Below are 27,275 nucleotides of genomic sequence, written 5' to 3' on the forward strand. Positions count from 1 at the left end.
AGGATACTTAGGCGATGTGTGTCGCGAGAGAAGGGTTTGAATATCCTTAAACATGTGCATGAAGGTCTAACGGGAGGCCACCATGGTGCGTAAGCCACCGCACAAAATGTGTTCGATTGTAGATTTTATTGGCCTAACGTACTTCGTGATGCCGTTGAGTTCATGAAAACTTGTGATGCTTGTCAACGAACCGGTAACATTTCAGCCAAAGATGAGATGCCTCAAAACCCAATCCTAGTGTTGGAGGTTTTTGATGTTTGGGGCATAGATTTCATGGGACCCTTTCCCGTCTCAAAAGGGAATTGTTTTATACTTATGGCAATTGACTACGTGTCTAAGTGGGTTGAGGCACAAGCTCTTCCTACGAATGAAGCCCAAGTGGTGATGAGTTTCCTCAAGAAACTATTTTCCCATTTCGGTACACCTAAAGCTTTAATCAGTGACCGTGGTACTCACTTTTGCAATGCATTGATGGAAAAGTTGTTTGCACGCTACGGACTCACTCATCATTTGTCTACCGCATACCATCCATAGACGAGTGGTCAAGTGGAGAACGCGAATCGTGGTATCAAACGTATTTTAGAGAAAACCGTTGGAAAGAATAGGTAGGATTGGTCCGACAAGCTTGACGATGCATTGTGGGCGTTTCAAACCGCCACAAAACACCCTTAGGAACCACACCATTTATGATCGTCTATGGAAAAGCTTGTCATCTTCCCGTAGAGCTAGAACACCGAGTACTTTGGGCTTTAAAAACCGTTAACCTTGATATGATCGAAGACGCTAGAAAACGTTTCTTTCAAATCCATGAGCTTGAGGAGCTTAGGGATGCGGCTTATGCTCGATCTTTGGGCATGAAGGAGAAAACAAAAGCTCTACATGATCGCAAGTTAAGAAAGATCAAGGAATTTAGCAAGGGTGATAGAGTGCTTCTCTACAATTCAAGATTCAAATTGTTTGCGAGGAAGTTGAAGTCGAAGTGGTCGGGACCGTATATGGTTCATTACGTGTTTCCGTACAGAGCGGTTGAGTTTATGGATGAGTCCGATGGCCGGAGTTGGAAGGTAAACGGACACCGTTTGAAGCACTATATTGGAGGAGCAATAGATAAGAACGAGATGGAGGAAACTCCTCTCGAAATTTCACCAAAAGCCGCCAATTAGTGTTTTGGGTGAAAACCCAAGTGTACATTTTGTGCCGTTTGTATCTTCGTTAATTTTTCGTAATTTTTGGTAGCTAATAGTAGTTTTGGTAGTTTTTCGGGTCTTTGTTTATGTTTTGAGTGATTTTCAGGAATGCACTACCGAGGATTTGTAGATAATTGTGAGAAAAAATGAGGTTCCAGGTAAGTTTCACAATCAGAAAAAATTTAAGGTTGGATTTTGATGGTTTGGGAAAAACTCAAAAATTTCATTGAAGCCAAAAATTGACCATCCTTTTTGTAAAAAACTCCCACTGGCGGGTGGCGAGCAAAATCAATGAGTTAGTGGCGGCACACCAGAGCGTAACACTTTTGGAAATTCTTTAAGGCGATGGCGGGGCGTGGCGTAAGGCTTGAGTAGGTCGCGGCCCGCCAGGTATGACTCTACAGCCATATTAACATAAACCCCAAAGATTGAAGTTTTCAACCTAACTTTTCTCTCCCCCATCGTCGCAAACCATTATGTCTCCACCATAACCACCGTGAATCCTCCATTAAAACCCGAAATCGCCCCATCCTTTCATCTATCATCATTCTACAACCAATCTCTATCATCATTCCACTATATCTCACCATAAATCGGGATTTCACTTTGTGGAGTTAAAGTTCAACCGAAAATTGTTCTTTTCTTCTTGTTTCTCATGAGTCCAAGGTATGTCTGCTGTAAATTATGTATTTTGAGTCGGTATTTTAGTTTTTGATTAGATTAGTGATAAATTTTAGGGTTTGTCTTCTTGTTTAGTTTAGTATTTAGTTCATGTTTTAGTAGAATAAGGTTGTGGTTTGGGTATGATTTGGGTTTTTTAAGCAGAACATAGCTTGTGGATGGCTCGGTTTGGGGTATGCTCACAATGTTCATCATATCTTAGGTTAGGGTTAACCAACATTGAGTGTGGGGATTTGGTTGGGTGAATTTTTGACATAAAAATCAAATTTATTCACTGTTTGACCTGTTTTCGCTAATGCAATATACGAATTTTACACTGACTTCTGTTAACACTAAATGTTGGTTTGGTTTGTGGTTTGGTTTCGGGGTTTAGATGTTTGTCGGGTTGGTTATGGAACTTGCTTTGCTGAATTTTGTTTGGTTTGTAGTACATTGACGCTTCAAGTGCCAAACTTGCATTTTTTAACCGAAATTTTTGCAATAGATAAAAACCTCCTTTAATTAGGCAGAATTTTTCGACACTAAAATTTGTTTTGAACTAATACATGGCTGACTTTAATCAAGTTTGGATGTCAAAAACGGTTTGGTAGGCACTATAGTTTAATTGAGGACAATTAAAGTGCCGGGAGGGGGTAGTGTACATTGAGTCCTAGTTAGAGTGTCGTTTTAGTCTTTTTAGTCTTTTTAGTCATTTTTAGTCTAGTTCGAGTCTAGTTTAGTTTTTTTTGGGTTTACTTGCATGTACAAGTTAATTAAGCTCGCTCGTACTCAATCTCCATTCGGGCGCGTTTAGTTACTACTTAGCAATTGTAAAAGGTAACACGTTTGTTTTTAATTCAACTTTATTTTCAGAATTCAGCCGCAAATGAAATGCTATACGGCTATTCTAAGTTTTAGAAAAAAAATTTCAAAAAAAAATTAATTAAAAATTCAAAAATATCAAAAATAGTTTGTTACTAATATTCTATTTGCTTTGTCTTGCCATACTTGAATTGTTGTGTAGAATGTCAGGTGCAGTATCATCCAGTCGGCCCAGTAGGAAACAAGGCCCAGATAGTCGCTCAAGAGGGGGCTCGGTGCTTAGGGAGCCCGAACTGGTTCAGCAAGTTCAACCGAAACCAGCACAACAAGAGGAACAACCAGAATATGTTTGGGTTGTTGAGTATACGGGGCCGGGACTCCCTCATGGTCCAAGTCAAAGGATCTTAGATAGCCCTCTTTTACAGTTTGAGAATAACTTGGGGGAGGCACAGAGGTTAGCTACTTTGTTTAAGGTAGAGCTGCTGCCGTATTGGAGGATTGATTGGGAGGTGTTGGATCGCTTAGGGGCAAGGGCCCTGGTGGAACAGTTGTTAGGACCGAAATTTAGGAGAGTGTTGGGCTGTGACGCATGACAATACAAGGAAATCACGTTGGAGTTTCACTCTACATTTGATTATAAGCAAGGGAGTTTCAATGAAAAAGGTGCAATATTCTTTGCCCTGGGTAGGAGGTCTTATGAGATGACAGTCCTTGAGTTTATGGTGGCAACTCAGTTTTACATGCGAGAGGAGATTAGGGCTCCCGAGTTTATCACTAGTCTGCAGGGAGTGTTTAAGAAGCAGCGTCGGTTCTGTGTTCAGACGGGTGATTTAGCGAGATTTTGGAGCACCATATCGAGGGTGCCATACTATACAGGGGCAGTTGCTAGTGATATTACAGATCCAGTTCTTCATTATATCCACAAAATTCTAGCAGCGACTCTGGTTGGTAGAGGACAGGGGGACAACAAGGTTAATCAGGTGAGTTTATTCTGTCTGATGTGTATGGTGGAGCAGAGGCCAGCCAACTTAGCGACTGTGTTTGCAATGTCTATGAAGAGGTTGTGGTGAGGTGGTGCTAGAGCCCGTATTTACTGTGGGTCGTTGATTACTTGGTTAGTCGAGAGCCTAGGTGTGTTTGAGAGGTTCCCGACGGATAGGATGAAGGACGGCCCAGATCCTTGTTTTATGAGTGTCTGGGATTTGCAGTCTACTGGGATTATAGCCTACATTGACCCGATTACTTGGGAGCCGATACGAGAGGGTCCACAGGTTCAGCCTCCGCCTGGTTCAGGTGCTGCGGAGGCTATGCAGGGTGCGGTTTCTACCCGCTATCAGAGGCCCCGAAATCCCCGTATTCGTTAGGATATTCTTGCTAGGCAGTACCCATTAGCGCAGCCACGACCCAATCCACTTACCTTGGATTCATTATATGATTCTATGCAGGCGGGTTTCGGGGACTTGCGTATGTATGTTGATGATCAGATCAATGGGCTTAGGCAGGAGGTAGTGGTAGGTCAGAGGCGATTGGAGGATGGTATGCAGGTCATTATGAAGAGTCTTCATTCGCAGCCACCGCCTTCTTATCAGCAGTCTGAGGCAGGGCCCAGTGGGATGCAGGCTAGTGATGAGGAGTTGGATGATGAGGAGTAGAGCGAGGATGCAGCGATGCTGATAGTTCGTATCTTTTTTTATTTTTATGTTGTTTTGATCCTCGTTTGTTGGTTTGTACTTAAATACTTTAAACAGGTTGGTTGGGATTTTGGGGATGGTTGATGTTTGGGTTGTGAATGTTTGCACTAACACTTGGTATTATATATATTATCTTTTGCTAGTGTTTGGTGTTTGCTTGATTAGGTTCGTATTGGTTGTCGCTTCCGTTAGCGTGTCCGAGTTAGGAATTGTTTGCTGAGCGTGTACGGATTGGAGGGCATATGTGGAATTGACTGGCACTTTGATAGTCTCACATATTCAGATCAGCTAAGTCATTTTCCACTTGTATATTCTGTATTTTTATTTTATTTGGTTTTCAGTTTTCTTAGTTTAGTGGTATTTTAGGTAGTTAGTTGAGTCGTACTTTCATTCTTGCATTAGGGACAATGCAACCTTTAAGTGTGGGGATGGGGTACATGAAAATAGTAGGAGTAATCGAGTCATAAATATGAAAACTCCAAAAAAATTAAAAAATTGAAAAAATCAAAAAAAATTGAAAAATTAGAAAAAAAATGTCTTTCGATTAAAGAAGTTTGCAAAATTATTACGAAAAATGATAGAAAAGATGAGTTTTGCTCGGGATCAAATAATAATAATATGAGATTAAAATAAGTCGAGCTTGTGTCTAGGTAAGGATATGTGAATAGGCCCGGGTTTGGTTTTAGGTCCCTTTGATTTAATATACCTTAATTGTCGGTCTACTAGTGGGCCTTCATCTGGGAAATATGGGAATTTGAAACCGCCAATAAGAGTATAAAGAATGCCGTTACAAGTCAAAACCGTTAGAATTTTTAATCATGAAAAAGAAAAAAAATATATAAAAAAAATTGAGCTAGAAACTGAATGAAAGTAGCACAGGCCTATGTAATCTAGGTTGGGGATAGCGACTCTACAACCGGAATGCCTCTAGGATGTGTGAAATCGAAATTGCAAAGAAAAAAATTACCGACGCCTATGTAACCCGAGTTGGGGATAGCGACTTTACAGCCGGAATACATCTAGGTTAGGTAAAGCAACGTCTAGGCTCAAGAAAAAAAAAAGAAGAAAAAAGAGAGGAAAATGAAAAAAAATATTTGATTTTAAATTCTTTTGTTTTTGACATAAGACGGTTAGGAATTGGTCCAGTGATCGTTTCTTTTATTCTACAGCTTGAGGCGGGATTAGGTGGACCGTAGCTTCTAGCGTGAGACCCTAGGTAGATTGACCTCACTTAAATTAAATTCGCATGATAAGGGGCTTAGAACCAGATTTGGGTTTAAAGGGACAAATATATTTGCAATCGCAGCTAACACAAGCTTTGATTTTAACAAAATTTAAATAGTTTTTGATCCGAGTATTTATTCATCTCTGATTCCGTATGTCACACCCCAACCGATGGCGGAATCATCAGGGCATGGCACTGAGCGAAACAGATTGTCCAGAAGATTCCATAACAACTATCATTACTATTCAGTTTAAAATGACACGTCCCATACCGTGTCCCAAATAATACAATAAATTATTACAGATAACAACTAGTCAAGTAATTATGTTCCGATAACTCAGATTTAAATAAAACAAATAAATATTGTTTAAATGCCCTAAAGACCCAGACTGACAAGATCTATAAACAACTATGCTCTAGTTGCATTCTCCTGACAGACAACTATTTGTTGGGGGTCTCTAGAGCTTTATTCTAGCCTCGCTTTCCTAGCAAGCAAACATCCTAAGCACCTGTTACATACGTTAAAATAAAGTCAATACATATAAAGGTGAGCATACAAGTTTGATAATAGCATATAGAGTTCGAATAGTTTACGCATAACCAGCACGTACACAGAGGAAAACCAAGCATGTTAATTACCGACATGGATCTATCGATACCAATGACTGCGGGTTGACCGTCCAAGACGGTTCGCAATACATGATTACCACCGTAATCAATGCAAGTAATTGTCCTTAACAACCCCCGTGTGAACGGGTGCTGAGTCCAAACTATAGTACTACGTCGTTAAGGCAGGTAGACAGCATTCCACGTGTAAACATAATCAACAAGCATTCATTTAGTCACGTAATACATGCAATACGGTTAGCGTTCAAATAATTGAGTAGTGTGTTTGATAGTGATTTTGATAAGTAACGTATGTAACACCCAAAAGTGCTAAAGCAAAAATGGATCGAGTATACTCACAGCGATTGGTTAATGGATTGAAGGGAGCGCTTGAGAGTAGGGTTAGCCTGAACAGTTTGATAGCATAACGATGAATAACATTCTACGTATTACAGGTTAACAAGTGATGATGGGTCGAACAGCCTGGTCGATCGAACAGTAGGTTCGATCGAGTGGACTGTTCGTTCGGCTAGACAATTCGTTCGGACAGTCCGTTCGATCGGCCGGTAGGTTCGATCGGCTGGACTATTCGAGTGGATTGTTTCTTCCTTTGAGTAAGATGTGTTTGTGTGTGAGGATTTGAACTTTCGAAGTTTTTGTTGTAGTATTTGAGAACGTTGAAGTGTCCGTCCGATCGGCTGGCAGCCTGATCGATCAACAGCCTGGTTCGAGTGTTCGGTGCAACAATGTAACACCCCGAAAATATAAAACTTTATATTGAAATTATAAAGTATAAAATAAACAAAAATAAACTAACTAGGAATAAATAACCTAGTTAGTCATAAGTCTAGTTAAAACAAGAAACTTAGTTGAAATCATGGAAAAATCTAACCTAATAATAGATGGGGGACCGAAGTTGTCAAGTGTGAAACTTCAATTATTAAAACAAAGTAAAAATACCAAACACACACTTTAAGTGTGTGTGTTGGTCGTACAAAACACAGGGGGCGACCAAGAAACCCCCATCAAACCCTAGTTCATCTAAATTGCTCAAATTGAAGACCAAATTCGGATCCAAATCGAAAATCAAGCATAGAATAGTGATCCTCATCACAAGGGGGTTACAAGGTATGTAAAATTGGGTGTTAATTCTCTGTTTGAAATCCTCATGAAATTTGGAAATCTGAAAATTGATGTTGCATGTTTGCTATTTGGGTAGAAAAGGGTTGATATAGTGTCTAGGAGTAAAACCTAGACAATCACATGCGAAATCATGGCTAATTCCTGAAAATCTCATGAACACATTGAAGGTGATTCATGGGTTTTGTGGGAAACTAGTAAACACTAGGGTTTAAAATGATTATTCTAGTGTAATACGGGTCATAGAAAGTGATTTCCGAAATGATGAAGTTTAAATGTAATATGAAAGCTTTATTGATGATTAAGTTTAGCTAAATAACAAGCTATGAACTTGAAAATAAAAGATATAAAATTTTTCCCTATAAGTGTTTGTAGAAATGCCCCAAAGAAGGCTCGAAACTGAAATTTAAGTTAAAAACGTGTATTGCGTTGTTTGGGCGGATTATGTAGTATATAATGGAAAAGGAGTTCTAAACAAGCTATGGTTGAACTCTATAGGAAAAGATACCGGAGCGTCGAGCGGACAAGCCGGTGGTGACACGCGTTTGAAAGGAGCGCTTTGAAGGTACGTAACCTTGGTTTCGTTACATTATACTTTCATTTTTATAGTAGTTAATATCTTGAAATTAGCAATATGAAAGATTGTAGTCTATTGTAGAAGAGATGAAGTTCACTAGTTAATCAAAACGGGTCAAAGGATTTGCTAAAGTATGTTTGGTTTGTCACTAAGATGGTGAATTCCATTAGACAACCAAACGGGTCAAACAAGGATTTAAAAAGGTAGTTTAGAAGTGACTTGAATATCATTTGACGATTGTGATTTATAAAAGCGTAAACCATGGAATGGAAGTGATTCGCTAAGATGGACAAGCCCGGGAATGGGTAATTATGGTTAGAAATCAATGACGATGAATTATGTAAGTATGTAACTTGATAGGTTACATTGATGAATTGTTGTTAAACTATGCGTTGTTGATAAAAATTTTGTTAGTTGTAGCGATCATGTACGTTACTTAAATCCGTAGGTTAAGAATTGGTTTGTAGTCGTTTGGTAGCCATCAAAATGGAGGATTTTCCGTAGATGGACCAAACGGGTCGACTAATGATACTTTGTAATATTAATATTGTAAGTAGAAAGAAGTGGCGGAAATGGTCACAAGAGCACGAAGCCATAGATTTGGTAATGAAGTGCCAGTGATAATAAGCCCCGGAGTTTGGGTAATAAGCGCCTTAGGTTTACTAGTTAAATGGTAGTAAAATGGCTAAGTTAGAATGGGTCGAATATTTGCATATGGACATATAGTCTTTTTGTCCGTAAACAAATTTTTCAACATGAAATTTGTAATAGACATGTCGGTAATGAATTTACAGACGCATAGGAAAAAGAATCACTTAAAACGGACTTACGAGTCAAAAGTTATGGCCAATTTAAGTTGGGACTTGGTTAAATTTGAGCTGGGAATCTGCAGCATCAAATAAAATAAACATTCTGAGAAAATAGGGGCTAGGCGTGACGCGAGGGGCCTTGGCGTCACGCGACGCCCCCCTTCCGGAATTTTTTATTTATTTTCTTGGTTGTTGACTCTTGGAACTTGTTTGTATCCAATTTAACTTGATCAAAACTAACATTTGTTATGGTTTTGATCTTAGGTGATGTTGAAAAGTAACCGGAAGATGATCGAGCTAGATTTTGAAGAACCGAACACTACTTACAAGCTTCCGCAATGTTTTAAATCTTTAATAGACTATTTTTATGGGTTGTAAACAATAGTTAAACATCTTTTGAAATGTTTTAACTTAGTCGTTAGTTGACTAAGGATTATGCTACTTATGAACCTCTCTTATGAAATCTATGTTAATTAGCATCGTTTATTAAAAAATGGTATAAACTATTATTAAATTCAAGTAGAATTAGACGGGTGTTACAAGTTGGTATCAAAGCTTAATGTTGTCAACAAAGTGTTCGGTTCAAGCTTGATCGATCGTCCGGTAAGGATTAATTATTTATTTCAATAGATGTTATCCTATGTAAGTAAAAGACGTGGAAATTAATGTGCACGGGAAGAGTGCGTTAATACACTCAAATCCGGAAGGTGCACTGAATGAGAACGGTCAAAGCAAGTTACGAACTTGGCTAAACCGAAGCAAACAAAGTTATGTTATAAATGAGATGTTTAATAATTGATGTAAATGGTATGAAATACGTGAAAAGTGTATGGGAGGAGTGTATAAATACGCTCGAACCTGGGAAATACACTAAGTAAGAAAGGTAAGGCAAGATATGTACTTGACCAAACCGGAAAAGAATAACACATTACTCATGATTAAGTGAGTGTGATATAAATTTCCGTATAATAAGATGGAAATGAATTAAATAATTATTGATTAACCATTATGGATGTTTCAGTTAAAGAAATGTCTGGAGTAATCGGAGATGATTCGACATCTCAATTGACTGAACAAATAAAAGCTAAGATTTCCGAGGCAGTCGGAAAAGCTCTAGAAAATAGTCTATCACATTATATTGATAGATTACAAACCACAATCGTGCCAATGGTGGACGATATGATGGCTAAATTGAAAGACAGCATATTACAAGAAATAGAAGAAAGGAGGGTGTTGGATATGAATCCAAGTTCCGTAAAGAAATCCAAGTCTAATAAAGCTCCCAAGAGAGGAGTTACAAAAAGTGTGTTACATCAGTGCAAATTTTGTGGAAAAATTCACAAGGGCACATGTGGTAAGCCAAGACATAAGAAGTTTAAACGTCCAGAGAGGCTTGGAACCAAAGATGCAACCGACACAATGTCTGATGCTCAGAAGTCAAGGACAAGACCGTTTTATATAACAGCCACAGAGGCTAAAGCTGAATTTGATGTCATTTCAGGTATGTTTCTTGTTAATTTAATTTAACACAAATTTTATTCGATGCAAGTGCGAATGATAGTTGCGTCAGGGCATATATGAGTAATGAATTGAGAAAATTATGTAAAAGAAATACCTATATAAATGTGTATATATATGTAGATATGAAAATAAATAATGGTGAGCATGTGAAGCCGAGACAAAAAGTAATCCCGATGAAAATCGCAATGGGAAGGAGTGCGCGTACACTCGAACCCGGGAACTTAATGAAGTGAATAAACGTTGAAATGGGAAGGAGTGTAATTACGCCCGAACCCGGAAATTGCAATAGTAATAAATAGCGAAGACAAGGTTATAGACTTGGTCAAACTAAATAAAACTTATAGAAGCATCATTTACATCAACAAACGATGTAGATAAATTCATACAACAATAAGGAATAATGAAATTAAATGAATTAATTTTGTTATTGTTACAATAGGATTAAGGTTAAAGATGAGAAATTAAGACTCGGACCGAGAATATCCACGAAAAAAGAAGTTAAATGGATGATACGTATTATTCGCTCCTATGAATAATAAAGCATCAATAAATGCAAATTTATAAACTTGGTTATGGGTGACCATCCAAGTAATACATTATTAATCAAATCCTCATGAGGAAGAAAGGTGATCGCAGTGATGGATGTGATTATATAAAAGCCTAGCAAAATAAACTTTATGAAAATGTTAGAATAAGAACGGGTAGACCCCAAAAGTTGTATGACCATAACAGTGGTTTTACTAAATAAGACTTAAGAAATGGGCCTTCGGAACATTAGTAAAAGAAACAGACCTAAAGGTCGCTAACGACAGAAAGGCGGTGTTCAGATCAAATAAGCAAAATACTTGATAATAAAGGTAAATGGAAGCCAGATGACGGGAGTGTGTTACATTAAAGTAATAAGCCCAAGGGAAGGGATACGAATTAAGGAAAATAAAAGTATCAACCAACAAACAAGAATGTTAGGGAGTAGGAGTAAAGTTGACTATCATAAGCAATGAAGCACACACGGACAAGTCAAACAAAAAGAAGGAAAGAAAAAAAGACTTGGTGGAATAAGGGCGATGGAATACGCTAATACTACTGAATAAATCAAAACCAAGCCTTAATACATGCCGAAATGGCTGCTTTGATAATGACTTCGGTAAAATACCTGATAGATGAATAGGAATACGAATCTATACGTAAACCAAGAGACGGTGGCGCAGACTAAAAGTCAAAAGACTTGGATTAAGAGTTATGACTAAAAGACGATAAAATTTTACAAAAACAAAAATTTTGATAGTTATGTTTAACTATTTCTATATGGACGGGCTGAATAAAGTATAATACTCAATAGCCCAAGTAAAAGAGTATAGAAAGGAAAATGCAAACCAGTGAAACAGAAGTGTTAAAACATGATGATAAAGAACCCGGGTAACGGGTTGAAAAAGAGTAGGGGCATAAACCAAATAACGGAACGAGTGGGATAAACAGTCGTGAAAACGATGTAAGAAGTCATAGAGTCGGAAAGATAATCCGAAAGAAAATGAGTGTAGCCTTAGACTTCGGTTAAGGTCAAATGGATTTCAAAAAAAAAATAATAATATATATATATATATATATATAAATTTTTCAAAACGTAAAAGGGGGTGCCCTGACGCCATATGTATATATATATATATAATTAAATAAAGACACGAGTAGAAGGTGATCTAAGGGATCACTATAACTTTCGGGTTATAAACAACATAAAGGTCTACGGGACTGATGTGCGTGAAGTGTGTTATATTTTTTATGTATATTTAAGCCCCTTTTTACACTTTTAGCCAAGTTTTAAATTTATAAAACACGATATTTACTAACACTAAACACACATATGGGCAAGTGCACCCATCGTGGACGTAGTATAGTGTTGGTAAGATACCGAGGTCGTCCAATGACACAAGAGCTTTTAATACCGGTTTATCCTCAACGTCTAACCAAATCAAAAAGTGAGAAAAATGTTTTAAACTAAGAAAAATAAAAACTAACTAAATGCTGAAAAATAAAATAAAATAAAAACAGATAGACAAGATGAATCACTTGGATCCGACACGTGTATTAGTATAACCTTTGATTATTTTTGCACTTTTGCACTTGTTTAAGAGATTATCTTAGTTATTGTAGTAGGCCCCTCTTTTGAAGGCGACGTTACCCTCAACCCAGTAGTTTGAGTCAGCAAGGATACAATCCTAAAGGGTCGGATTATTGAAAGATAATGAATTAAGTTATTAATGCAAATTGTGGTAGGCCCCGCTTTTGGCGGTGACGTTACCCTCGGCTAAGTAGTCTGAGTCGGCAGGGATATAGTCCTAAATAGCCGGGTTATAGTATTAATAGTAGTTAACTTATGAGGGGGTCAAAGAGTTTGGATCCCCGCCATCCAATACCTATGGGCATTGAAGGAGATCCTACTAAATTTGACCCAGGTCCCAAGCAGGACCTCTAAACGCTGAACAAGGGCAAGACCCTTACCACACCGTTCCCTTAACCCCCGACCAGGTAGCCAACATACCTCCATATAGACCGTGGAGATATGAATGGTGAAAATCTTTTATTTTATATAGACAGTAAAATAATGCCAAGACACCACGGACAAACGATAAGGAAAGATCACCTTCAACATAAGTAACTAGTTATTAAAGTCATTAATACAAAACCAAATAAAAAGTGCAAAAGATTAAAAATAAAAAGTATTATACTAAACACTTGTCTTCACCAAGTGATGTAAGAGACTTAGGCAAACATGGCCTTGATTGTCAAGAACTCTTACGATCAATCTTGGATCCCGAGACGACTCACACACTCTACGATGGACAATGGATGATGGTGGTGGATGATGGTGTTATGGTGGTGGTGGGTGGTGGATGAGGTGTGAGAGAGGTGGTGTGCCAAGGGATGAGAGAGAATGAAGCCAGGCTCCTCTATTTATAGGCTGAACAGAAGGCTGGACACGGCCCCATGTCCGCTGGACACGGCCCCGTGCCCGTCTGACATTCTCTCACTTCATTAATTGTAATTGCGAATTACAATTAATGCGCCTGCTGTACTTTCACCACGCCCCCATGCTCGCTGGACACGGCCCCGTGGTGGGCAATGGAAGCTTCTACTGGTTTGTCTTTTCTACTGCTTCCTGGGCACGCCCCCGTGTTCGCTGGACACGGGGCGTGTTCAGACTCTGTTTCTTCTCCTTTGCCTTGGGAGGTGCCGTTGAGGGTCCGGGCAGTCCACTTTTGTTCCTTTTTTTGTATTTTATGGTAGAATTAGTTGTCTTTTTGCTTCTTTTGTGATTTTGAGCTCATTTCATCCTGAAAATACAAAAGGAAGACAAAAACACTCTTTTTCCAACATTAGTACTTAAAAAGGGTTAGTTTTATGCCTTAATTGATGTGATTTATATGTTGCATTTTACACACATCAAATACCCCCACACTTGAACTTTTGCTTGTCCTCAAGCAAAACTCTTTAAATGTGGCTTACACTCCCAAATGGAATAGGTAGAAGAGAAGTTTTTTAGCTTGTCCTAGAGTGTCGGGAATCCAAGGTTTTTATAGGTTTTATTTTTATTTATTTACAATCCTATTCGTTATGATTTATTTTGAACGTTTCATAAGATGAATTACTTATTTGGGCATAGCATGCCTTATTAAAATTCCATTTATATACAAGTTCACATACCTCACGGGAGATCACTCAACACTCGGCCGAAGGTGTATATTTTTAGTGAATCACTCGAGAGCGGCACGGAACTCACGTCTTCCATAGGCTTGCCAAGCAATCAATCCTTCTCCTTTTTAACTTTTTACCTTTGTAAATATCAAGAGGACTTTTTGGGTGAAGGCTTGGGTTTAAAGGTGGGTGGTTGGTTAGTGGTTAGTAAAAAGGGCGAAAATCGTAACAAGCGTCGGTTTTCGTGAAGTACCTTGTTTTTAGTGACTTTTTATTTTGAAGTATTTCTCCAAACAAGCTTTTATAGCTTTTGTTTGTTTTTGACTTCATCATTGTTGTTTTTTTTTTTTTTTTTTTTGATCGTCACATAAAAAGGTGAGTTTACGAAAAAGCGAACTTGTTACTAAAATAAAAAAAAAATAAAAAAAGTTTTTGGTGGGTAAAAAGGGTTTTGGGGTAATGAAATGAAAGATTTAGGCTCAAAGGGGCTATCTAGGGGGATTTTGGGTAGGTAAAAAAATGAAAAATAATGGTTTTGAAAGGAAAAATGGTTAGTCCTAATGCCTCCATCATTTACTTACTTGGGTTTAAGTTGGTAAGGACCGGGAATGTATCGTCGTGGCAAGTTCTAGATTTGTAAGGACCGAGCGGCTATTCACACAAGAAACGAAAAATGAGCATTTAATCTAAATATGTGTATTTTTGTGCTCAATAAAGGCTCAAAACTCACTTTTGTGGGAATGGGTTTTTAATGTGACCAAGCATATATAATTGAATTTTTAACTAGACTTGTTATACCGTTTCATAATTTTCTTATGTTGGTTCTTTTTTTATCACGACGCTATCGGTTGTAAACTTGTAAAAATATAACCTTTTTAGAACTTGTTATTCCCAACTTAAACTAAGACAAGTAAATAAAAAAAATGAAAAAGTTTTTGAAAAAATTTGGGGTGTTTAGCGGTTCCAATAGAGTTTTGTGTAAGGCTTGTGTTTAGGATTTTGCAAAATTTCAAGGGTTTAAGCATCCCCCCCACACTTAAATTACACATTGTCCTCAATGTGTCCAAAAATAATGTTTTTGGTTGATTAGAATGTATAAAAGTGGGTTAAAACGCAAAGATTTATGTTACTGGCATCCTGGACACGGCCCCGTGTTGACCGGGCACGGCCCCGTGGTCAAGTGCCAGTAACAAAAATTACAGAATTGAAACAGAAGCCTGGACACGGGGGCGTGTCCGCTGAACACGGCCCGTGTCCAGTTACCTGAACTGGGTGATTTTCTGCAGGGGCTCAGCACGGGGCCGTGTTGGTTGGGCACGGCCCGTGTTGAGCCTTCTGTGATGGAGATTTTTGTCGGGTTGCTCTGTTCTTCGTGCATGGTTCCATTTTTCTCGTTCCCTTTTTCATCCATTACCACCATGAGTGTGTTTTATTCTGCAAAAACTAAAAGATTAAACTAAACTAAACTAAGGATAGATCCGCGGAATGCCTCTGTGGTGCGCCACGTTTATAAGGGTCCTTGGCTAGACCCGATTCCTGGTTATATATCTTCTGAGTGGAGTGCCTTGCTTCCCAAGTTACACCGTCGGAGAGCGGCATCCAAGCTTGAATAAATAACCTTCATGTAATTGACTGGGTCGTCGTCCTCTATTTTCTTCCCAACTCCGAACTTCACCTCATCGTCCCCATACCTCAAAGTCAGTGTCCCGTCATTCATGTCTACCACTGCTTGTGCTGTGGCAAGGAAGGGTCTCCCTAGGATAAGGGGGACCTCGGTGTCTTCCTCCATGTCGAGTATGACAAAGTCAACTGGATAAACGAATCTGCTTACCCTTACCAAGACATTCTCGATGACACCTTGTGGGAACTTGACCGATCGATCAGCGAGTTGTATGCTTATTTTTGTAGGGCTCGTGGTTCCCAAGCCAAGCCTTTTGAACATCGATGAGGGCATGAGGTTAATGCTAGCCCCTAAGTCGGCCAAGGCATTGCGAACGGGTGATTCCCCTATTGAGCATGGAATCGTGAAACTTCCGGGATCGATTTTCTTTTGGGGTAGTTTATTGAGTACGAGGGCAGAGCATTCTTCGCCTAAATTAACTAATTGCAAATTTTCAATTTTCTTTTTATGTGTAAGGAAGTCCCTCATAAATTTAGAATATTTGGGCATTTGGGTTAGGACTTCGATAAAAGGAATATTGACATGCAATTGTTTTAACAGACTTTCGAAATTTGCGAACTGCTCATTGGTCTTTTGACGAATTAACCTACCGGGGTACGGAACTCGAGGAGCCTTGGTAGGCTCTGGTGATGGAGGAGAGTTCTTTTCCTGCAGATGTGTTGGCATTGTTTCTTCCGTTTGTGGAGGTACTTCTGCAGGTCCTACGGTGCGGTTTCGTAGTGTGATGAGGTGAACTTGCGCCTTTGGGTTTGTTTCGGTATTGCTAGGTAATGCGCCTTGCGGTCTCTCGGAAAAATTTTGTGCTAGTTGATTTATTTGTTTTTCTATGTTTTAAATGCTAGCTTGTTGATTCCTAAAATTAGATTCTAATTGTAGAAATCTTTCCGAGTTTTTCTTATCAGTGTCAGAGACGAGGCGAGATATAGTATCTTCGAGCCTTTCTCGTCCACCTTGTTGTTGAGTGAAATTTTGTGACTCATTTCTTGATTGCTGAAAGTTTGTTCGTTGGGTTTGTTGGTTACTACTATTGCCGGTTTCCCTCCAACCAAGGTTTGGGTGATTTCGCCATCCTTGGTTGTAAGTTCCCGTTGGAGGACTCGACGGCCTAGGTCTATTATCAATGTAGTTTACCATTTCTTGTTGATCGTCCGTTTCTTTCATGCAACTCCAATTTTCATGTGACCCACCACACCCTTCACAAGCCATAACCGAGACTGTTTTTGTCATTTCTAATTTTTTTATTTTTGAAGAAAGGGCCTCGATTTGGGCTTGTAAAGAGGTGCTTTCGTCGACCTTATGGGCGCCCGGGGCAATAGACTTATTTCCCCGGGGAGTGTGCCATTGAAAATTGGTTTGAGCAATTTCCTCAATCTGATTATATATTTCGTGTGGGCGTCGATTACCTAAAAGTCCCCCGGAGCTAGAATCAAGTGTCTGCCTAGTGTGTGGCAACAATCCATTGTAGAAAGTGGATACTTGTTGCCATATTGCTAGGCCGTGATGGGGACACTTGCGTAATAGCTCCTTGAACCTTTCCCAAGTTTCATATAAGGATTCCCCGTCCTCTTGTGAGTATGTATTAATTTCAGCCATTAATTTAGCAGTTTTAGAAGGAGGGAAATACTTATATAGAAACTTTTGGGCTAGTTCATCCCAGGTGTTTACCGATCCAGCTGGGAGGGTGTTGAGCCAAGCTTTTGCTCGGTCTTTTAGTGAGAATGGAAACATACGGAGGCGGATGGCGTCGTTTGATGCTCCATTGATCCGAAAGGTATCACATATTTCTAAGAAATTAGTTATATGTAGACGAGGATCCTCGTCCGCAAGCCCGTGGAAGGTTGCGGAGTTTTGGAGCATTTGTATCAAATGCGGTCGAAGTTCGAAGTTATTGGCTTCGACATTCGGAGCATTGATAGCGGCGCCTAGATTACCTACGGTGGGCCGTAGATAATCCATAAGGGTACGTTGGTCCGCCATTGGGGGTGGATCACCCGAAACCTTCTCTTGGTTTTTGGCTTTTAACCTTTTTCTGAGAAAGCGTTCGGGTTCTTCTAGCGGTTCCTTTATGTCTTTATTGGAACTGGAGCTCATACACTACGTAAGGATGGCGTTGGGTTCCAAGTCCTGCAATAAAAACAGAAAAGAATGTTGGTCAGAAGGTTTACCACGGCCCCGTGTTGAGTGAACACGGCCCCGTGGTCGGAATTACAGTGATTGTTTTTCAGATCCCAGTTACTGGAAGTTGGACACGGCCCCGTGTTGCACCGGCACGGCCCCGTGGTCAGCCTTCTGTAACTTGAAAAACAAAAACTGCCAGTAACGTTGCTGAGCACGGCCCGTGTCCGACCAGGCACGGCCCCGTGCTGAGCTCTGCAGAAGCTAAAAATCTAAAAAATCCTAAAAAAAAAAATCAAAGAAAAATAAAAATATGATTAGGCCGTTGATTCCTAACTTTCTTAAAATCCTTGTGTCCCCGGCAACGGCGCCAAAAACTTGATGTGCGTGAAGTGTGTTATATTTTTGATGTATATTTAAGCCCCTTTTTACACTTTTAGCCAAGTTTTAAATTTATAAAACACGATATTTACTAACACTAAACACACATATGGGCAAGTGCACCCATCGTGGACGTAGTATAGTGTTGGTAAGATACCGAGGTCGTCCAAGGACACAAGAGCTTTTAATACCGGTTTATCCTCAACGTCTAACCAAATCAAAAAGTGAGAAAAATGTTTTAAACTAAGAAAAATAAAAACTAACTAAATGCTGAAAAATAAAATAAAATAAAAACAGATAGACAAGATGAATCACTTGGATCCGACACGTGTATTAGTATAACCTTTGATTATTTTTGCACTTTTGCACTTGTTTAAGAGATTATCTTAGTTATTGTAGTAGGCCCCTCTTTTGAAGGCGACGTTACCCTCAACCCAGTAGTTTGAGTCAGCAAGGATACAATCCTAAAGGGTCGGATTATTGAAAGATAATGAATTAAGTTATTAATGCAAATTGTGGTAGGCCCCGCTTTTGGCGGTGACGTTACCCTCGGCTAAGTAGTCTGAGTCAGCAGGGATACAGTCCTAAATAGCCGGGTTATAGTATTAATAGTAGTTAACTTATGAGGGGGTCAAAGAGTTTGGATCCCCGCCATCCAATACCTATGGGCATTGAAGGAGATCCTACTAAATTTGACCCAGGTCCCAAGCAGGACTTCTAAACGCTGAACAAGGGCAAGACCCTTACCAAACCGTTCCCTTAACCCCCGACCAGGTAGCCAACATACCTCCATATAGACCGTGGAGATATGAATGGTGAAAATCTTTTATTTTATATAGACAGTAAAATAATGCCAAGACACCACGGACAAACGATAAGGAAAGATCACCTTCAACATAGGTAACTAGTTATTAAAGTCATTAATACAAAACCAAATAAAAAGTGCAAAAGATTAAAAATAAAAAGTATTATACTAAACACTTGTCTTCAACAAGTGATGTAAGAGACTTAGGCAAACATGGCCTTGATTGTCAAGAACTCTTACGATCAATCTTGGATCCCGAGACGACTCACACACTCTACGATGGACAATGGATGATGGTGGTGGATGATGGTGTTATGGTGGTGGTGGGTGGTGGATGAGGTGTGAGAGAGGTGGTGTGCCAAGGGATGAGAGAGAATAAAGCCAAGCTCCTCTATTTATAGGCTGAACAGAAGGCTGGACACGGCCCCGTGTCCGCTGGACACGGCCCCGTGCCCGTCTGACATTCTCTCACTTCATTAATTGTAATTGCGAATTACAATTAATGCGCCTTCTGTACTTTCACCACGCCCCCGTGCTCGCTGGACACGGCCCCGTGGTGGGCAATGGAAGCTTCTACTGGTTTGTCTTTTCTACTGCTTCCTGGGCACGCCCCCGTGTTCGCTGGACACGGGGCGTGTTCAGACTCTGTTTCTTCTCCTTTGCCTTGGGAGGTGCCGTTGAGGGTCCGGGCAGTCCACTTTTGTTCCTTTTCTTGTATTTTATGGTAGAATTAGTTGTCTTTTTGCTTCTTTTGTGATTTTGAGCTCATTTCATCCTGAAAATACAAAAGGAAGACAAAAACACTCTTTTTCCAACATTAGTACTTAAAAAGGGTTAGTTTTATGCCTTAATTGATGTGATTTATATGTTGCATTTTACACACATCAGGACCAAAATGATCCTTGGGTCACAAATACACAGAAACAAACTAACAGGTCCCACCTTAGAAAAAAGGTGGGGGGGTGAAGATCTAATAAAATATCCTACCAGGCTAAGTGAAGGAACCCACGGTTCGATAATATAAAGCGTGGGAACCAGTTATGATTCCCCGCGTAATATAAAAACAGAAAAGAATAAGTTCTTGTCGTCGACTCCTAGATATGAGTTATTGACATAAGTTGAATAGATAAACGTTAAACTAAAATTCAGTTTTAGTAAGAAACAACGTTTAACGGATATGATTATTATGAGACAAATTAGGAAATAGTTAATAATAAAGGATATAGGTCTTAACACCGATAGGTGTAAGACATGATGCGATACGTTAGAAAGAAGATTTTGAAAATGAAAAGTTTGTGAAAAACTTAAACATGACATGATGCGATGCGGTCATGGTCACAAAGAGTGATGTGGAATATAATCATATTGTAGCGTGAGTTACGGAATAGGAGATCATAAACTCACGTAAGTCCGAATATAGCAAAGGGATATACTCAAATTAACGGGACATGAGAGGACAGTAACTAGCCAGTCTAGCTGATAAGATCATCAAAAGTCAAAATAGTGTCGTGAATTATATAAAACACTTGTCAATGTAGAGCAGTATGGAATAAGCATATTGGCAAACTCATACTATTGGGTAATCAAGTGGTAATCGGGACAAATAGGTGACAAGATAAGAAATGCGAGACACAAGTTACGGTCCGTGAGGATTTACACGTATAAGACGCATGCGTCAAGGCAAAGGATAGCTTTTGGGTAAAAGAAAGAATGCCTTGAAAACGAAACTGGGATGGTTAGGTCCAAACCAAAGGACTACTTAAAGAAGGTTTCGGGGACGAAACCCTTTTTAAGGGGGGTGGACTTGTAACACCCCGAAAATATAAAACTTTATATTGAAATTATAAAGTATAAAATAAACTAACTAGGAATAAATAATCTAGTTAGTCATAAGTCTAGTTAAAACAAGAAACTTAGTTGAAATCATGGAAAAATCTAACTTAATAATAGATGGGGGACCGAAGTTGTCAAGTGTGAAACTTTAATTATTAAAACAAAGTAAAAATACCAAACACACACTTTAAGTGTGTGTGTTGGTCGTACAAAACACAGGGGGCGACCAAGAAACCCCCATCAAACCCTAGTTCATCTAAATTGCTCAAATTGAAGACCAAATTCGGATCCAAATCGAAAATCAAGCATAGAATAGTGATCCTCATCACAAGGGGGTTACAAGGTATGTAAAATTGGGTGTTAATTCTCTGTTTGAAATCCTCATGAAATTGGGAAATCTGAAAATTGATGTTGCATGTTTGCTATTTGGGTAGAAAAGGGTTGATATAGTGTCTAGGAGTAAAACCTAGACAATCACATGCGAAATCATGGCTAATTCCTGAAAATCTCATGAACACATTGAAGGTGATTCATGGGTTTTGTGGGTAGTAAACACTAGGGTTTAAAATGATTATTCTAGTGTAATACGGGTCATAGAAAGTGATTTTCTGAAATGATGAAGTTTAAATGTTATATGAAAGCTTTATTGATGATTAAGTTTAGCTAAATAACAAGCTATGAACTTGAAAATAAAAGATATAAAATTTTGCCCTATAAGTGTTTGTAGAAATGCCCCAAAGAAGGCTAGAAACTGAAATTTAAGTTAAAAACGTGTATTGCGTTGTTTGGGCGGATTATGTAGTATATAATGGAAAAGGAGTTCTAAACAAGCTATGGTTGAACTCTATAGGAAAAGATACCGGAGCGTCGAGCGGACAAGCCGGTGGTGACACGCGTTTGAAAGGAGCGCTTTGAAGGTACGTAACCTTGGTTTCGTTACATTATACTTTCATTTTTATTGTAGTTAATATCTTGAAATTAGCAATATGAAAGATTGTAGTCTATTGTAGAAGAGATGAAGTTCACTAGTTAATCAAAACGGGTCAAAGGATTTGCTAAAGTATGTTTGGTTTGTCACTAAGATGGTGAATTCCATTAGACAACCAAACGGGTCAAACAAGGATTTAAAAAGGTAGTTTAGAAGTGACTTGAATATCATTTGACGATTGTGATTTATAAAAGCGTAAACCATGGAATGGAAGTGATACGCTAAGATGGACAAGCCCGGGAATGGGTAATTATGGTTAGAAATCAATGACGATGAATTATGTAAGTATGTAACTTGATACGTTACATTGATGAATTGTTGTTAAACTATGCGTTGTTGATAAAAATTTTGTTAGTTGTAGCGATCATGTACGTTACTTAAATCCGTAGGTTAAGAATTGGTTTATAGTCGTTTGGTAGCCATCAAAATGGAGGATTTTCCGTAGATGGACCAAACGGGTCGACTAATGATACTTTGTAATATTAATATTGTAAGTAGAAAGAAGTGACGGAAATGGTCACAAGAGCACGAAGCCATAGATTTGGTAATGAAGTGCCAGTGATAATAAGCCCCGAAGTTTGGGTAATAAGCGCCTTACGTTTACTAGTTAAATGGTAGTAAAATGGCTAAGTTAGAATGGGTCGAATATTTGCATATGGACATATAGTCTTTCGGTCCGTAAACAAATTTTTCAACATGAAATTTGTAATAGACATGTCGGTAATGAATTTACAGACGCATAGGAAAAAGAATCACTTAAAACGGACTTACGAGTCAAAAGTTATGGCCAATTTAAGTTGGGACTTGGTTAAATTTGAGCTGGGAATATGCAGCATCAAATAAAATAAACATTCTGAGAAAATAGGGGCTAGGCGTGACGCGAGGGGCCTTGGCGTCACACGACGCCCCCCTTCCGGAATTTTTTTTTTATTTTCTTGGTTGTTGACTCTTGGAACTTGTTTGTATCCAATTTAACTTGATCAAAACTAACATTTGTTATGGTTTTGATCTTAGGTGATGTTGAAAAGTAACCGGAAGATGATCGAGCTAGATTTTGAAGAACCGAACACTACTTACAAGCTTCCGCAATGTTTTAAATCTTTAATAGACTATGTTTATGGGTTGTAAACAATAGTTAAACATCTTTTGAAATGTTTTAACTTACTCGTTAGTTGACTAAGGATTATGCTACTTATGAACCTCTCTTATGAAATCTATGTTAATTAGCATCGTTTATTAAAAAATGGTATAAACTATTATTAAATTCAAGTAGAATTAGACGGGTGTTACAAACAATTTTCGATATTTCGATTTGGATTGAAGACGATACGAGTACAATAGAGTTTCCTATTCAAATTACTTTCAGTCCCAACTACTATATCTAACATACAATCATCTATATATTGCGTAATCATTTCTCCACCCATTGTCACAACTTGATTTCGATTGAGTTCGATTGATTTTCGAGTTTCGATTCGATTGATTCGATTGATCACCACACAAAACATAAAGTAAACACGCACAGGTAACATATAAGGCACACACACACGTAAATAACAACCAAAGTTCGCGTAATTCGAGATTCAAGTTCGATGATGGTTAGATCGGTTTGATTACTGATTAGTTAACTTTATCGCATTGTTACTTCCTACTATTCGTAGTCGTAAATCGGCTCGTGTCGATAAAACATTCGATTACCTCGATTCTTCCTTGATTACAACACTTACTCCACATAATACAACTAAAACATAAATCAGACTATTTACAGTTAAAGAAGTCGTCTTGACTTTGACTTTGACTTTCGAAAACACGTGGTGTTACAGCCTCCCCTTGTTTAGGGAATTTCGTCCCGAAATTAGGCTCGAAGCTGCACATTACCGTGCTTGATTACCAATCTCACGCTTCATATCTTCATTTAAAAAACTGCGGGTACTTGGCCTTCATGTCTCTTTCGAGTTCCCAAGTGAACTCGGCGCCTCGTTTGCCTTCCCATCGGACCTTCACGATAGGGATGCGCGAGCGTCTGAGTTGCTTGGTTTGGCGATCCATAATCTCGACAGGCTTTTCCACGAAGTGCAGCGTTTTGTTTACTTGAAGGTCGTCGAGCGGTACAATCAGATCATGATCAGCGAGACACTTTTGGAGGTTCGACACATGGAAAGTTGGGTGGACGTTACTGAGTTCCTCCGGTAGTTCGAGTCTGTAGGCGACTTTTCCGATCCTTTCCAGAATCTTAAAAGGTCCAACATATCGAGGCGCTTATTTCCCTTTCTTGCCGAATCTGACTACACCCTTCCAAGGTGATACCTTTAGGAGTACGTAGTCGCCAACGTCAAATTCAAGGGGCTTGCGTCTTCTATCGGCGTAACTTTTCTGTCTATCCCTGGCCTTTGCCAAGTTGTCGCGAATCTGGAGGATTTTTTTAGTCGTTTCTTGTAGTTACTCGGACCGGTTAATTACGAATGACCGATCTCGTGCCATACAATAGGCGAACGACATCTTCTTCCATATAAAGCCTCGAATGGTGCCATTTGTATGCTGGCATGATAGCTGTTGTTGTATGAAAATTCGACCAATGGTAGGTATTTGTTCCAACTACCACCGAAGTCTATGACACACGCGTGGAGCATGTCTTCAAGAGTACGGATCGTTCTTTCAGTCTGTCTGTCAGTTTGAGGATGGAATGCAGTACTCAGGTTAAGCGACGTACCAAGGGCCGCTTGAAACATTTCCCACAATCGCGAAGTAAACCGAGCGTCACGGTCTGAAATGATGTCACGAGGCGTACCATGATTACAAATGATCTCGTCGGTGTAGATTCAGGCTAGTCGTTCTACCTTGTAGTCTTCCCGTATTGGCAAAAAGTGGGCCGATTTGGTCAGTTGATCAACTATAACCCAAATGCTGTCGTGACCTGATGGCATGGGCGGAAGTTTGGTTATGAAATCCATAGCTATACTCTCCCACTTCCATATGGGGATTGGAGGTTGTTCGAGTAAGCCAGATGGTCGTTGATGTTCAGCCTTAACTCTCGCACAAGTCAGGCAACTTCCAACATAGAGGGCGATATCTCGTTTCATACCCGGCCACCAGTACTTGTAACGAAGATCCTGGTACATTTTATCAGCGCCGGGATGAATAGAATATCGGGATTTGTGGGCTTCGTTCATTATAATCTTTCGCAAATCGGTCCGCTTAGGGATCCAAATACGGTCCAGATAATAGAAAATCCCATCTGCCTTGCTTACAAGCTGAGCTCCATCGTGGTAGATTCTCTCCTTCTTCTAGGTGCGTTCGTTGAAACAAGCATGCTGGGCTTCGCGAATGAGAGCTTCGAGGTTGTGCTGGGCTTGAGTATTGCGAATACTGAGCAAATAACTCCATCTGCTGAGTGCGTCGGCTACAACATTTGCCTTGCCTGGGTGATAACGAATCTCACAGTCGTAATCGCTAAGAAGTTCTACCCATCGGCGTTGACGCATGTTAAGTTCTTTCTGATTAAAGATGTGTTGTAAACTCCTGTGATCGGTGAAGATCGTACACTTGGTACCATACAGGTAGTGTAGCCAAATCTTTAGTGCAAAAACAACTGCGCCTAGCTCGAGATCGTGGGTTGTATAGTTCTTCTCGTGGATTTTGAGCTGACGAGATGCGTAAGCTATAACCTTGTCTCGTTGCATGAGAACACAGCCAAGACCAAGGTTGGAAGCATCACAGTAGACAATGAAATCGTCGTTTCCATCTGGCAACGTGAGAATAGGAGCGTTGCAGAGCTTGCGCTTGAGGGTTTGGAAAGCAGACTCTTGTTCAGTTCCCCAAACAAAAGACTTGTCTTTATGGGTAAGAGCGGTAAGCGGCACAGCGACCTTACAGAATCCTTTGATAAATCGTCGATAATAACCCGCTAATCCAAGAAATGATCGGACTTCGGACGGGTTCTTGGGCGTAATCCAGCTTTTGACTGCCTCAATCTTCGCGGGATCGACATGGATACCCTGATTATTCACGATGTGACCCAGAAACTGAACCTCCTCCAACCAAAGTTCGCACTTGGAGAACTTGGCATAGAGTTGGTTCCCCTGGAGTAACTCGAGAACCAAACGTAGATGTTGCGCGTGTTCGGCCTTCGATTTGGAATAAATCAAGACATTATCGATGAACACGATGACGAAACGGTCAAGATAAGGTTTACACACGCGATTCATTAGATCCATAAAAACCGCGGGTGCGTTGGTTAGACCAAAAGGCATAACAACGAACTCATAGTGGCCGTATCGAGTGCGGAAGGCGGTTTACGGTATATCCTCCTCTTGTATACGTAACTGATGATAGCCTGAGCGTAAATCGATCTTCGAGAAACAGGATGCACCTTGTAGTTGATCAAACAAATCGTCGGTTCGAGGCAAAGGGTAACGGTTCTTGATTGTCAGCTTATTCAATTCCCGATAGTCGATGCACATCCTGAATGACCCATCCTTCTTTTTGACGAAAAGGACTGGCGCGCCCCAAGGAGAGGTGCTCGGGCGAATAAGGCCTTTTTCAAGCAGCTCCTGGAGTTGGTTCGAGAGTTCCCTCATTTCGGATGGCGCGAGTCGATAAGGGGCTTTGGCAACATGGTTAGCTCCAGGAATAAGGTCGATACGAAAGTCGATATCACGACTTGGCGGTAGTCCAGGAAGATCATCAGGGAACACCTGAGGAAATTCACGAACCACTGGAACGTCGTTGACTTCAACCTTCTTTTTCTTTTCCTTCTCCGCTACTACAATGTTGGCCAAGAAAGCGCTGTATTCCTTGCGGAGATACTTGCGAGCTTGGATGCATGACATGAGTTTGAGGCCTTTTGAAGCTGTTTCACCGTACACACACAATAGATCACCATTCGCGAGCGAGAATCGAATCATCTTTTCAAAGCACATAACTTCAGCATGGTTTTCGCGAAGAAAGTCCATGCCTACTATGATGTCAAAACTTCCGAGTTGCATGGGGATGTGGTCAATTGGGAAGATGTGATTGTTAAGCTCTAGGGTACAATCACGAAGAATAGAGTTAATAGCGACAGTTCTTCCAGTAGCAACTTCGACTTTGAATGACGAGGGAAGATAAGAGCGCTTACGACTAAGGAGCTTCTCGAATTCAAACGACACAAAGCAGTTATCGGCTCCAGTATCAAACAAACATGATGCATAAATACCATTCACAAGGAAAGTACCATTAACCACGTTGTTGTCAGCCTGAGCTTGACGGGCGTTGATGTTAAAGGTTCTGGCACGGGCTGCTTGCTGTTGCTGCTGAGGCTGCTGTTGTTGTTGCTGCTGCTAGGGTTCTTGTTTCACAACCCGGTTCGGGCACATGTTTGCAAAGTGGTTTGGATCACCACATGCAAAGAAGACTCGAGCATTGACCGCGGGTGCTTGAGCTGCAGGTTGGCCTTGAGGGGCTGGAAGTAGAGCTTGATGAGCGGCGGCTTGAACTGGGGCTTGACGGGGACCATAGCGGCAATTTGCAATGAAATGCCCGTAAAGATTGCAGTGGGTGCAGAAA

At 39.9% G+C, this 27,275-nt stretch overlaps 1 protein-coding gene and 1 non-coding gene across 2 annotated transcripts; both read left to right on the top strand.

Moving 5' to 3' along the window:
- The first annotated feature begins 686 nt into the window (after positions 1–686).
- On the top strand, positions 687–1,163 carry LOC110901510. The gene has a single exon (XM_022148335.1). The coding sequence runs from the start codon at positions 687–689 to the stop codon at positions 1,161–1,163; it is 477 nt and encodes a 158-aa protein (XP_022004027.1).
- Positions 1,164–17,101: 15,938 nt separating this feature from the next.
- Positions 17,102–17,208, top strand: LOC118486169. The gene has a single exon (XR_004878025.1). It is a non-coding gene; the product is annotated as a small nucleolar RNA R71 (small nucleolar RNA).
- Positions 17,209–27,275: the final 10,067 nt, after the last annotated feature.

The sequence above is a fragment of the Helianthus annuus genome, chromosome 13 (genome assembly GCF_002127325.2).
Source record: "Helianthus annuus cultivar XRQ/B chromosome 13, HanXRQr2.0-SUNRISE, whole genome shotgun sequence".
Lineage (NCBI taxonomy): Eukaryota > Viridiplantae > Streptophyta > Magnoliopsida > Asterales > Asteraceae > Helianthus > Helianthus annuus.

Excerpts from the sequence above, each read along its gene's own strand:
- LOC110901510 (XM_022148335.1), top strand. The coding sequence starts at position 687 with ATGATCGTCTATGGAAAAGCTTGTCATCTTCCCGTAGAGCTAGAACAC.